Source organism: Cyprinus carpio, chromosome B9, assembly GCF_018340385.1.
Source record: "Cyprinus carpio isolate SPL01 chromosome B9, ASM1834038v1, whole genome shotgun sequence".
Taxonomy (NCBI): domain Eukaryota; kingdom Metazoa; phylum Chordata; class Actinopteri; order Cypriniformes; family Cyprinidae; genus Cyprinus; species Cyprinus carpio.
The window spans coordinates 32,757,989-32,772,676 of NC_056605.1; the positions used below are offsets into that span (position 1 = coordinate 32,757,989).

General features: G+C 42.0%; 3 protein-coding genes across 3 annotated transcripts in view; 1 reads left to right on the forward strand and 2 right to left on the reverse strand.

Moving 5' to 3' along the window:
- Positions 1–14,688, reverse strand: part of LOC109075406 (NACHT, LRR and PYD domains-containing protein 3-like) — a 441,226-nt gene that overhangs the window by 283,553 nt on the left and 142,985 nt on the right. The window lies entirely within an intron of this gene.
- LOC122138547 (NACHT, LRR and PYD domains-containing protein 3-like) overlaps positions 1–14,688 on the forward strand; it is a 788,161-nt gene that overhangs the window by 134,610 nt on the left and 638,863 nt on the right. The window lies entirely within an intron of this gene.
- The window catches only part of LOC122138548 (NLR family CARD domain-containing protein 3-like), a 29,414-nt gene continuing 28,474 nt past the window's right edge, over positions 13,749–14,688 (reverse strand). Inside the window, 1 exon segment of the mRNA XM_042731934.1 lies at positions 13,749–14,013. Within this exon segment, the coding sequence (XP_042587868.1) occupies positions 14,012–14,013 (2 nt within the window). The 3' untranslated portion in view covers positions 13,749–14,011.

Below are 14,688 nucleotides of genomic sequence, written 5' to 3' on the forward strand. Positions count from 1 at the left end.
GGGGGTCAAGAGCCACAACACAGACGTGTCAAGGAATTTAGCTACAGTTGTTGTATTCCTCTTGTTAAGCCACTCCTGAGGCATCTTACCTGGGCTAAGGAGAAGAAGAACTGAACTTTTGCCTAGTTGTCCAAAGTCCTCTTTTCAGATGAGAGCAAGTTTTATATTTAATTTGGAAACCAATGTCCTAGAGTCTGGAGGAAGGGAGAAGCTCATAGCCCAAGTTGCTTGAAGTCCAGTGTTAAGTGTCCACAGTCTGTGATGATTTGGGGTGCAATGTCATCTGCTGGTGTTGGTCCATTGTGTTTTTTGAAAACCAAAGTAACTGCACCCGTTTACCAAGATTTGTGGAGCACTTCATGCTTCCTTCTGCTTACCAGCTTTTTGAAGATGCTGATTTAATTTTCCAGCAGGATTTGGCACCTGTCCACACTGCCAAAAACACCAAAAGTTGGTTAAATGACTATGGTGTTGGTGTGTTTGACTGGCCAGCAAACTCACCAGACCTGAACCCCATAGAGAATCCATGGGGTATTGTCAAGAGGAAGATGAGAAACAACAGACCAAAAATTGCAGATGAGCTGGAGGCCACTGTCAAAGAAATTAGGGCTTCCATACCACCTGAGCAGTGCCACAAACTGATCACCTCCATGCCCCGCCGAATTGAGTCAGTAATTAAAGCAAAAGGAGCCCCTACCAAGTATTGAGTACATGTACAGTAAATGAGCATACGTTCCAGAAAGCCAACAATTCACTAAAAATGAAGTATTCTAATTTGTAGAGATAGTGAATTGGTGGGTTTTTGTTAATTGTGAGCCAAAATCATCACAATTAAAAGAACCGAAGACTTAAACTACTTCGGTCTGTGTGCATTGAATTTAGTTAATACACAAGTTTCACAATTTGAGTTGAATTACTGAAATAAATGAACTTTTCCACAACATTCTAATTTATTGAGAAGCACCTGTAGTTAGAACCAGAGCCTAGCAGTCTCTTTCCTCTCCAACAACTGGTCCTTTGAGCCGGATGCAGGGTTCATTCCGCGTGCCATGGAATCTGATGAGGAGATCGTTGGGGCAACCAGACCAAACTGCCAAACACGTCCACCAGTCCGACTCCAAGACTTTGAAGTGCAGTATGTAGGGGGCAAAGCTGTAAGGGAGGTGGGAGATACCGGCCCATGTGACACCTCTCCAGTCATCGTGGAACAATCCTGATTACCTCTATGATAATGCTGCTCTTCACACAGGCCCTCGGTTGAGATCACCAAGCTTCAGTTATACAGAGCGCAGTGAAAACCTACCTCAGTCATTCATGATAGCCCAGCCGCCCATATACCCTGAGCCTGAGTACTATAATGAACTACAAGCCATTTGCAGAGAGAATGCACAGCTGCTGCAGAAACACCAAGCTTTTCGTGCAGACATGATGTAGTTGAAAGCAGTTCATACTGAGTTCAAATAACTTGTTAAAATTGCTCAAACCCGTGCCAGGAAGGACTGAATGGCAGTTTGCGGTCTGATCGCACTGGAGGACTGTCGTGGCTTTTACTTAGACAGAGCTCAGTCAAAAAGCCATGACAGTCCTCCAGTGTGATCAGACCCTAAACTGCCATTCAGTCCTTCCTGCCATGTAGACCAGACAGAGATGGCCACACCAGTTGATAATAAAGAGTGGCCTGGGCTTCCACCCTGGCCTGAGCCCGAGTTAGAACTGAGAAAGGGTAAGGAGACTTTAAAGTTATCAAAACCCAGCACAGCTACCTACCAATGAGAGGTACTGAGGTACTCAAAGGCCTCCAAGTCTCTCACCTCCCAAGCATATCTGCCTCCTTAATATTATTCTCAAAGCCCAGATGTGCTAACTCCACCATCAACACCTGAAGACCTCAGAGAGTTGTTATCCTCAACTGCACAGTCCTCATATCGAAAACCTTCACAGGCCCAAATCCCAGTTTCCTCTCCCTGACATGGAGCCATGCCAGCTCAGTTGAGTCATCTAGCACCTGTAGTTAAGGATAGGGTTTAACCCACACCTCAGGGTCAGAGTATGTCTATAGAGGTCCTACCCCTACTATCCCCAAGTTCAGCCGGCCAGATCCAAGCGAGTTTGCCAGACTTCGAATTGCTTTAGAGAATTTGCCTTCTCCAGATGGGACTGAACTCTTTGAATATCAAATACTGGTGGACCATTTAAAGTTGGATGAAGCTAAGCTGATTGCAGATGCCTTTCTGAACTTGCCTACCCCGTTTGCTGACACCATGGTGGCCCTCCAAGAGAAGTTTGGTCAGCCCCACCAAATAGCATTGAGAAAAACTGCCAGTGTTCTGGAAGCCTCTGTTGTAAGGTGTGGGGATACTGTTGCATTCTAGAAGTTCGCTCTTCAGGTACAGTCGTTGGTGGGTTTGTTGAAGACTTTAGGACCTGAAGGTGACATTGAACTGAATTGTGGGTCACATGTTGCACGCCTTGTGAGTAAACTTCCTTCTGAGCCACGAGATGAGTTCCGCTGTCACATGTTCTGGCAAACTGAAACTCTACGTACTTTGCATGACCTCTCAAACTGGCTCCGCTATGAAGCTTGGTGCCATGACTTTGATGTTGAGATTGCCTCACGAGGAGTTCAAGACCGTCAGACTTCTCGACCTGTACAGAGTAAAAGGACTGTAGCTGTTCTTCATGGTGTTGGAGAGGCTCACAATTTAACTTCCCTGTTCCTTCAGAAGTGTACTACTCAAAAGACCAAGCCAATTGAAATGAAATGGTTCTGTCCCTTCTGTGATAGCAAAGAGCATTATTCGAGTCAATACAAAGCATTTGCTAAACTTGCCACTGATCAGGCCAAAGACTGGATTCGAGATAATAATCGTTGTTGGCGCTGTGCCAGGACTCATCACGCTGCTCAGAGATCCTGCAACCTGTGTCAAGGCAAACACCTTCGCCCTCTACACAATGTAAATGTCAGATCGTCCCAAGAGGATACAATTAGTGTTGAAAAGACTTACCTTACCAATTCCTGTCCAGACAGATTTTACCTGGACAAACCAGTTGTTGGGAACTGTGTCATGCTTAAGGTAGTACCTATACATGTTCATTATGAAGACCGTACTTTAGATACATTTGCACTTCTGGATTTCGGCTCTGCGAGAACCATCTTGCTCCCAACTGCTGCCAAAGCCATCGGCCTACAGGGAACACCTGAAGATCTCTCTTTGCACACTGTGCGACAAGACATTGAAGTTCTTCATGGGTCATCTATCTCCTTTCAAGTATTCTTAACCCACAAGTCTCAAATCCTTTACAAAATTGAACATGCCTTCACTGCAGATCACCTCAATTTGTCATTTTCTTATCCTGTGGATCAGCTGCAGAAAAAGTATCAACACTTACGTGTTCTTCCTATCCTGCCGATGAAAGATGCTCAGCCTCTACTTCTGATTAGGTGAGATCAGCCCCATCTCATTACCCCAATTGAACCTGTCAGATTAGGTTCTCCAGGTGGACCTGCTGCTGCTACACTCCTGGGATGGACCCTCCAGGGCTTTGCTTCATTCATGGGGCGGCCTGCATCCTCCCAATAATGCCTGCTGACATCGGTCCTTCCATCTCAAGATGAGCTCTTCAAAAATGTTCAAAGACTCTGGCAGAAAGAAGCTGTTCCACACAGGGATGAGAAAGAGGTGGCTTGATCTAAACAAGATCAGGAGGCTTTAAAGTTACTCGAAACCAAGACCATCCGCACAGAAATGAACTTCATTCTTCGACTGGCAACACCCTTACTACGGTAGAAAGATATGCCTCAGTTGCATGCCCCTAAGGAGTCAGTCATGCCTAACCTGCGCAGTACTGAGAAACGTTTGTTGAAGGATCAAGTGAAAGCAGAGACCTACAGAGCCGAAATGGAGAAGCTCAAGCAGACAGGAGTTGTCCAGGAAGTAAATAAAGAGACAACAGACTCTGATGAATGTTGGTATATACCTCACCACATTGTCAGTCATAATGGGAAATCTTGTGTTGTTTTCAACTGTTCCCACCAATATCATGGGCAGAGTCTCGACCAGTATCTGCTGCCTGGCCCTACACTTGGCACATCATTGATAGGTGTGCTCATCAGATTTAGGGAGCATCCAGTCTCAGTAAGTGGTGACATCAAGGCGATGTTCCATCAGGTCCGTCTCCTTCCTGAAGATCGTCTCCTACTGCGTTTCCTCTGGCGTGATCTGAAAGTGAAGGAGCCCCCTAAAGTCTTTGAATGGCAGGTGTTACCATTTGTCACTATATAAAGTGCGTGTTGTAGATAAGAGATAAGACAGTGGGTCAGCAATGTTCCCAGGGTTCTGAGTCACTTACCCACAGAAGCTCAAGCTGAGAGCTTGGAAATTTAGTTAGCTCAAGACAAGACCGACATATCAGAGTCAACCTTAGATAGCCTGTTGTTCAAGCTAGGAACATCTACAAGGTCCTAGCCACTCAATATGACCCTCTTGGACTTCTTTTGCCCTACACCACTCGAGCCAAGGTCATCATTAGACAGCTATGGAATAAGCAGCAGGGTTGGGATGATCCAAACTTACCACCTGAACTTTTGCAGTCATGGCACTTCTGTGAGAATGAACTTCAGTACCTGCGCAGCATCACCCTCCCTAGGACTTATGTCCCTCCTGAGGTGGAGAAGGATGGTGCCATACATGAAGTCCACATATTTTCAGATGCTTCAGAACAGGCCTATGGAGCTGTGGGATACATGAGTACCACTGACAAAAGAGGCCAAGTGTACCTGTCTTTCATGGTAGCTTGATCCCAAGTAGTCCCCAAACGTTCTCATTCCATTCCTCGATTGGAACTTTATGGAGCTCTTGTGGCCACTAAATTTGCTAGATTGCTTCAGAGGGAACTGACCATGCAGATTGAGACCACAGTGTTATGGACAGACTCTTCCACTGTTCTTACCTGGCTGAACTCTGAATCCTGTCATTACAAAGTTTTTGTTGGCAATAGAGTCGCCGAAATCCATGAACTAACAGAAAATTGTTCTTGGTACTATGTGGATTCTGCTAGCAATCCTGTCAATGACCTCACAAGAGGCAGACCACTGAATGTCCTTACAAAGATGAATAGATGGTCTCAAGGACCTCCCTTCTTACTCCAAGATCCAGCCACCTGGCCAGTGATGCCAGGAACAGACCTGACAGATGACCCCACAGAGCCACGAAAGTCTGCCTTCTGCAGCGCCATGGCAGTACCACCCCGATCCATTATACCTGATGCTTGGAACTATCATACCTGGCAAGAACTCCTGGATTCCACTGCCAAGAAAATTCCGGTAAAGTCTACCTTTGATTCCTTTCCCAATGCAGATGATTATTATTAAGCTGAGATACTTATTCTCAAGTGAGTACAGCAGTCTTTCCCCAAAGACTATCAACATTTGGAGAAAGGGAAACCAGTGTCTTCTGACAGTAACCTTCTTACCTTAGCTCCTGAACTGGACAGATTTAGTGGTTTAATTTGAGTGGGAGGTCGATTGAGGAGAGCTGAGTCCATAGAAGAATGTACCTTACACCCCATTGTATTGGACGCTCATCATCCAGTCACCCGGCTACTGATTAAGCATTATGATTGCAAGCTACATCATCCAGGAGCTGAGCGTGTATTTGCCGAAATCCGGCGCCATTATTGGATTATCCGTGGCCGTGAAGCCTTTCGTCGGCACCAGCATGGGTGTCCAGAGTGTCAGCGTTGGAAGGCACAGCCAACCATTCCTAAGATGGCAGACTTGCCTTCTGCCCGTCTCCACCTCCACAAACCTGCGTTTTACTCATGTGGAGTAGACTGCTTTGGGCCAATGCTGATTAAAATTGGGATACGCACAGAAAAACGCTGGGGGGTAATCTTTGAATGTCTAAATACTAGAGCGGTGCACCTGGATCTCCTCAGTACCATGAATACTGATTCCTTCCTAATGGCCCTTAGGCGGTTTGTTGCACGAAGGGGAACAGCAGTGGAACTGTGGTCAGACAGAGGAACAAACTTCAAAGGGGGTGAAAGAGAGCTGAGAGAAGCCTTCACTGAAATGGCTCCTGACTTACAGAAACAGCTTGCTCATCAAAGGATACAATTTCACTTCAATCCTCCAGCAGCCCCACATTTCGAAGGAGTGTGGGAGAGAGAGGTACGATCTGTAAAAAAAAAAAATATATAAGTAAAGTCAGCCCTTTATACTACCGTGGGAGCTCAGTCAGTTCCAGAAGAAGTCCTGCTGACAGTCCTCCTAGAGGTGGAAGCTATTCTTAACTCAAAGCCTTTAGGGTATGTGTCTTCGGATGTTGTAGACACTGACCCAGTGACACCAAACAGTTTGCTCATGGGGCGGCTGGATGGTTCCTTGCCACAGGTAATCTACCCGGAGTCTGAATTGTTAAGTCGCAGATGCTGGAGGCATTCGCAAGTCCTGGCGGATAACTTCTGGTCCAGGTTTATCCGAAACTACCTCCCAGGCCTCCAGACACTGCAAAAGTGGCAGTCCTCTCCCCCAGACTTAACAAAGAAAATGGTTGTTATAATTGTAGATCCACAGATGCCTAGGGCCCTCTGACCTGTTGGACATGTCATCAAAACGCACAACAGTCCGGATAGACATGTCAGGTCTGCTGATGTGCATAAAAAGGGGCAAGTCTACACTCGCCCAGTAGCATGGTTAGTGATCCTCCCAGCTCTGCCAGATAACCGAACCCATCCTGCCAACTCACCCTAAGTTAAGTCACCTTTTAGTAGGAGCAAAGTTGCGTAGCACCTTTGTGGGCGGCTGTATAAAAGGCTCCTGGAGAAATTAAGTCTTTTATTGAGAGACTCCTATTTTGATAGTTTGTAGAGCATATTTGCAGATGCATCCAGTAGGAGGCATTATTGTACAAGTTTGCTGCCTCTTTGTATTATTACTGAGAGAACGGCAGCTGCACACTTAGTTTTTCCTGCCTGTTATTTGGATGATTGTCTGCATTTGGTGTTTCAGAGTGTTAGTTCATGACCATAAAGTAAGTTATCTTCAATCTCCATATGTTCTAAATGTGTTTGAAGTGTATTATTTAACTTTGTAGTTTACACTGTAACGATTCACGTGTGATCGTTCGATAGATAAACAAGATATGCTGTGTAATTTCTAACAAATAAAGAGTTAGATGTTACAGTTTACATAGTAATCGGACTGTAATTGGTCATGTTTTGATACTGTGGAAGGATTAACCAGTATTATTGCCTTTTTGATGATGTTATTTGGGAATTAATGCATGGTTTGTTAAGGCACCTGGATTTATTAATATATTGATACTGAAATCATTTTATGGGACCACACCAAGTGATATTGTCTCCAATTGCATCCTCTGCATATTGAAAACTACAGCCGTTATTTAGATTATAATGAAAATGTTAGTATTCTTGATTAAGAAGTGTCTGATTTATTTGTGAACATGTACCTGTTTTACTTATACTGTTATGTTTTGTTATTTTTAGACTAATATTCAATACACTTTGGAAAGACGCTCCAGTCTCCTCATTCTTTGTGTCCTGACTGACACATCAGGAGTGTATACTGCTGATAGTTAGAACCAGAGTCTAGCAGTCGCTTTCCTCTCCAACATGCAAGACATGACATTTCAGTCCACTGTATGTCCACACATGTAGCAATAAAGCTCAACTTGACTTGATTTTTCAACCAAGGAGCTACCTTTTCTCATCAGCATTTGCAAAGGTCACCAGCAGGGGAAACAAATACATGGCAAAGGATAACAATATGTTAAGCAGTTAGTGTTCACAGATTTTGCAGAGAACATGGCATAAAAAGATGATGACATGATAGCCATAAAGAGCTGCAGTGGCCAGTGCTGTAAATGAGGTAAGCTTATGGACTACTTTAATTATTATTAGTTCATTATTAAAGCTATTTATTAAAGTTATTATTGTTAATGTTATGTTAGGGGAGATTTGTTAAGCAGTACATTAAGCAAAAACATTTAGCCTGCAAAAATAAATAAATAAATAAACTACAGCTGTTATCGATGATCATTCCGTTCGCATTTGCATCTTTTTCCGGCTTCATGTACTTCGTGGTGAGATATCATAATATTTGTGTCATTACGTTGTATGGACATGTAGCTTGCAAATCACTGCATTGCAACTTATGCTGTGTTCATGTGCCATGGGAATGATCATAAATACGAATTTCCTAGAATCGCAAATGAACGCCCATGTTAGTCACCCACATATGCCCTTGTGTTGATTGCAGCAAGCTCGTAATCACTACTTCACACGTGGGAATTATCAAATTTTCGATAGCATGTGAACACAGCATAAAACAACCTAATCTAGTTATTTTAACCAAATGTGCAAATGCATTTGAAGAGACAAATTAGTCAGACATGAATTAGGATGAAAAGACCTCTTTGTATACAACTCAAATACACTAGTTTAATGCATATTAGTGATCATAATAAAATAAAATAAATCTACCTTGTTTAACAGGTGGGGCCAACTTTTGGGTGAAAATTCATGACAGGTTACCTGTCATCAAAATGCGTACATGCAAGTAAACTTCGGGTCGGAAAAGCACTATGACAGGTTCATCAACCATATCATGAATTATGGCAAAAGGTTGGGATTGCCCAGTTTTAAAGGCCTTTAATTTATTTGATACAGTTGTCTAATAATTTCAACTCAAAGTTTACTAATTATGTATGATCATTGTTTATTCCTGAGTGACACTGTCATGCAGGGGCAGTGTTGTTATAACAGCTTATTTTGTGAACTCTTAGGGAGTATGCGAACTGAATCCAGTACCCTGTAATACAGAATACATCGGACATAAACTATACTTGGACCATAATGAGGAGCTGGTTATGTTTGGTGTGACACATGTTGTGGCAGTAGATGGATTCAGCGGCCAAATAGTGGCCTATAACACCATGCCTTAAAGAGTTTAACAATCTTTTAGAAAGTTTGCAGGTGTATACAAGTTCCATTTACATTTTTTATTTATTTTGTTTTAGTCTTAAACCAGTGTGGTTCTTAGTTCCTGACCTGAGTGATCACAGCACTGAACTTTTCAGATGTCACAGATTGTAACAATTTTTCACTCCCGACAATATTTTGCTTTGGGTCCCCTATCCATTAAAAAAAAAAAAAAAACATTAAAGAAAATCCATGGTCATACCAGAATTGATAACCACTGTCATGGACAAATTCATCATGTTTTAAACATTTAAACTGCACAGTCCCAGTTTTTAAATTAAGATTTTCTTTCAGAGAAACAGTGATTAAAAAGCGGATTGTGGGATCAAATCCGGACTGACCATGGGAGAGTTCTACTTATGCTTATATATGCAGGAGCAGCTGGCTGGACACAGGTACAATATAAACAGGCAACCATATGTCCAGACAGCATCATCAAGGGTGTGTTTTTCCTTCCACATCAGAACATTACCTGAAGTCTACAATTTCTTTGCACACAGTAAAATATTAATTTTATTCATATTTGTCCACAGACCTGCTGCAACTTCAAGACCAAAAGGAAATTAACATGGATTACAACACAACTAAATTTTGTGTTTTCAATCTCACTTGTCAGGTTTCCTTATTTGGGCTTGAACGAACTGTATGATCATGGAATGCACACTGGATTACAGGTATTTCTAAATGTGTGAATGACAGTTTTTTTTTTCTTTCTTTTTTTGTTTATAATTTAAACATACAAAATAATTAATAAACCATTTTTCACACCATTGTCAAGTATAGATTTGGTAGGCATTTTCTGTGATGGAGTTTACACCCATTTCATGCTTAAGTTATCTGTTCTTTGAAACACAAATACAGTCCCCAGATCCAGTATGTCTCCAGACTAGATGGAGGATCAGCACCTAGAGATGACCTTGACAGAACTGAAAGTCAGCGGAGACCAGGACAACTAGATGAACCCCAGAGACAGATCCCCTGTAAAGACCTTGTCTCAGACGGCCACCGGGACAAGACTACAGGAACCAGTTGAGTCCCCTGCACAATGTGACTTTGCTGCAGCCTGGAATTGAACTGCTGATTTCCCCCGACTGAGCCTGGTTTCTCCTAAGGTTTTTTCTCCATTCTGTCACCAATGGAGTTTGGTACCTTGCCACTGTCGCCTCTGGCTTGCTTAGTTGGGGACACTTCATTTACAGCGATATCGTTTACTTGATTGCAAATTATTGCACAGATACTATTTAAACTGAACTGAGCTGAATGATGGCATCACTGAATTCAGTGATGAACTGCCTTTAACTGAAAAATGAGTGTTAACTATTGTCATTTTGCATTATTGACACACTGTTTTCCTAATTAATGCTGTACATTTGCTTTGACACAAATCTGTATTGCTAAAAGTCCTAAATAAATAAAGGTGACTTGACTTGACATTTATATATTAATTATGGTTCTCTTGTTGTAGGAAAAGGGATACCAAACATCTTTGCTAAGGGTGTGGATGTCCAGCCAAGATTTCTGCCGGAACACCTTCCACAGGTCTCTGTGGTTGCAGACAAGTACCAGCAAGATGTGGGATCCTGTCTGACAAGAACAACAACATTTGGGACAGATCATTTTTTTGTGAGGAAGACAGAGCCCAAGCAGATACAAATTTTGTGGATCATTACCCAGACATAACACTGTGCTTTGATCAGGCTGTAAATTAATAAACAATTACTGTTCCTGTGTCTGGTCATTGTGGTGTTCAGTACTCTGAAGCATTGATCAGACGGCAACAGTTAAAAGAGGACTTGTGCTGGGTGTAAGAGGTCCAGAGTGATTTTGCAAGCTCTTTTGCTCACTCTGGATGAGTATAGTTCTTGGAGAGAAGAGAGGATTGTACCAGTGATTCACTCAGCAGTCCAGACTTCCCTCTGTAGTCTTCTGAGATCAGTTTTGGTAGCTGAGCTGAACCAGACAGTTGCAGAAGTACAGAGGACGGATTCAGACTGCAGAGTACAACTGTTTCAGCAGCTCCTGTGGCAGGTTAAACTTTCTTAGCTGGTGAAGGAAGTACAGCCTCTGCTGGGCCTTTTTGACAATGAAGTCTATGTGAAACTCCCAATTCAGGTTCTGAGATGGCGGTGCCCAGGATTCTGAATGACTCCAATGCAGCCACAGTGCTGTTCATGATGGTGAGTGGGGGGAGTTCATTAGGGTTTCTCCCGAAGTCCACAATCATCTCCACTGTTTTGAGCATGTTAAGCTCCTGGTTGTTATGACTGTGCAGGGATGGGCAGTATTTCAAATACATGTAAAAAAATGCTATTTTGTTTTTGAATACCTTTTTGCCTTTTAATACATTTAATCTTAGTATTTTTGTATTTTCAAAATGCATAAGGCACTTTGCCAATCATCCTCCTTATTAGACTGCTCATTTCCTGCAGGGATGGGCAGTATTTTAAATAGATGTATTTTAAATACTATTTTGTATTTTGTATTTAAATACCTTTGGAAAACATCAAATATATTTTGTATTTAAATACATTTAATCTTAGTACTTTTGTATTTTAAAAATACAAAAATATTAAGATTAAATGAATTTAAGTGAAAAAACATATTTAAAAACAAAATAGTATTTTGTATTTCAAATACATGTATTTGAAATCCTGCACATCCCTAAGTCAGCCAGCTCTTTAACCTCCAGTCTGTAACCAGACTCGTCTCTGTCCTGGACAGTGTTGCTCAAGTTACTCTGAAAATGTAATCAAATTACTGATTACTCCTTTTAAAAGTAATCCCGTTACTGTTCTGATTACTTTATTTCAAAAGTAATTAGTGATTAGTGACATTACTGGTTACGTTACTTTTTTCTCCATGAAATGTTTGAAATCCCAGCATACATGCTCCCGATAAATATTTGTTATTAAAACATTCACAGAACACTGTTATTTTTAACTAAAGCAAGCCGCTGCTCCATGCATGGTTTAGCATGGCAGAATGGCAGCAAAGAGCGCTGCATTTATAATCTCTTAAGACATCTCAGTTCATGCAATCTCACAAATCTCTGTTACAACACAATAAATATATGCATAATGAATCTTTCATAATGTCTACAATTCGTGTTATGAGCAGATTCGTGAGCACGCAAATTTCAGCACTGCATTGCTCAACGCAGCAAACGTGTTAATAGAAACTATTTGCATACACTTGCACCTGATAATCAGTTATATTTTATATGTTCATGTTGCTTTTGTGCAATAGATGAACAATTTATTTGTTTTAGATATTTTATGTTTAGATATTTCAATTTTGAGGGAGTCCTGTAAATAATTTTATTCTCCCACATCCGGCACACACAGGAGTTCTCCCGCTCACACCAGAACTTCCCTATCTTTTCCCGCACTGCGCTCTGTTGCGTCCAGTCTCGCTGAAGCAGGTCTCTAATCCACTGGTACTTGACTCGACAGTGCATGTACACTACATCCTTTTTACAATCTCTAGATTATAAAACACATTTTATTGCTGCATTCTGTCAGCAATGTAATGCTGCAGTAACGTATGACCTTAAATAACTATACTCGAATTACTACTTTGAAAATTATAATGTGTTATGCTGTGTTCACACCAAACGCGAATAGAGCGTCTGGCGCGAATGATTTCAATGTTAAGTCAATGTAAAGATGCGTTTACGCGTGTGAATTGAGCGTCTGGCGCTATACGCGCGTATGTGCTTTTTGTGCATTTACGCGTTTGACGCGAATTCGCATCTGACGCCAGAGTTGAAAAATTTGAACTTTGGCGTCAATTCGCGCCGCATTAACCAATCAGGAGCCTGCTCAGGAGTCACTCATTCAACATGGAGGAACGACTGATATTGTCAGTGAGCAGTCACCCGGAGCTATGACACAAGTTCATATTTCTATAGAGACAGGAATAAAAAGGACCTCGCTTGGAAGAGTGTGTTGTAAATACACATTTAACTTTTGAGTCACGTACATGTTTATCGACCCACGGCCTTCCCGCCGTTTTTTACAACTATTTTCCCCCTATTGCTACTTTTCGCTAACAAGATAATGTGTTTATTCAGAGGACGTGTGCAAACAGACAACCGCCTAGCACTTGCCCCTCCCACAAGAAGCGGATTTCGCCTCGGACGTGTGTCAATTTCTCTTCAAACTCTTGCTTTCTACACGCGTCTGTTTTGCTCTAGACGCGCGAATGCATTCAAAATGTTCAAGCGGCAAACTAAACGCGGTAGACGCGAATTTGACGTTCTATTCGCGTTTAGTGTGAACGCAGCATTAAATTACTCTGTTACTAAAAAAGTAATCAAATTACAGTAACGTGTTACTAAGTAATGTGTTACTGCCAACACTGGTCCTGGATGAGGCTGATAAGTGTGGTGTCACCTGCAAAATTTAGGAGCTTGACAGAGGGGTCTTTAGAGGTGTAGTCACTGGTGTAAAAAGAGAAGAGCAGTGGGGAGAGAACACATCCCTGGGGGGCGCCACTGCTGATCGTATGGGTGCTGAATGAGAATGGGTGTCAAGGTTTAAAAGGGGGCTGCAGGGAATATTTCCTTGGACATAGGAGGACTTTGCGGGTATAAAGCCAAAGACTGAGAATTAGAGGCAATAGTAGTTTGTGATTGTGGATTACTCTTATTAAATCTGCGTTTGGATCTTCAAGCCAAGTCTTGGAGCAGTTACACAAATAACACAAACACACTTTATTTAGTTTTCAAAATAATGTTTTTATAATTTTATATTATTGTTCAAATCATCCCAAGGCCAGACTGACACCCCTGATCTACATTGTAGACTATATCTAGTGAATCCAAGATGATTCTGCACTCAGTTTCATGGGCCATTACCTATAAAACAAGACAGTGAAAGATAACACACATGACAGTGTGATGCTGTGTGTCTCTGTCTTCAGCCTCTGTGACTGTGACGTCTCTGTAGCGGCTCTTATTCACCATCAGCTGATCCTGAGGAAACTGAAATGACGTCTTAATACTGAGTCCTACAATAAAACACACAGACAGTCACATATAAGTATGAGACATTACTGCTGTCACATCACATCAGCAGATCCATTTCAGAAAAAAACACAGTACATTCATATTACAGCCAGAGATATGAATGAACAACTGATCATAGATTAATAACAGTGAATGATCAACAACTATTTTTTTATTTATTATTTTATTTTTTTTATTATTTATAACCCTAACCCTGGCTAGTGCAACACAATCCTAGGGTGGGCTGGGGCCAGAATTCCATCTCTGTGTGGAGTGATCAGTGTTATGCTTCTTATTTTATGTCTGCTTGTTCGTCTGTGTCATCTTCTGTGTTGTAGAATGAGCCGGTGAGCATGTCTAACATGCCCAAGGAGTACCTTGACCTGAATCCAACTGCCCCGTGATTTTCCAAGCATTCGTTAATGACATGCTGAGAGACATGACCGATCAGTTCATATATGTCTACCTGGATGACATATTGATATTTTTCTCTTCTCTCCAGGAACATGTTCAGCACATCAGGCGAGTGCTCCAGAGGCTGCTCGAGAATGGGCTTTTTGTCAAGGCAGAGAAGTGCGCGTACAATTCAGAGTCTGTAAAATTTTTGGGATACCTCATCTCGTCCGAGAGAATGCGCATGGATCCCGATAAGGTTTAGGCTGTGGTGGATTGGCCAA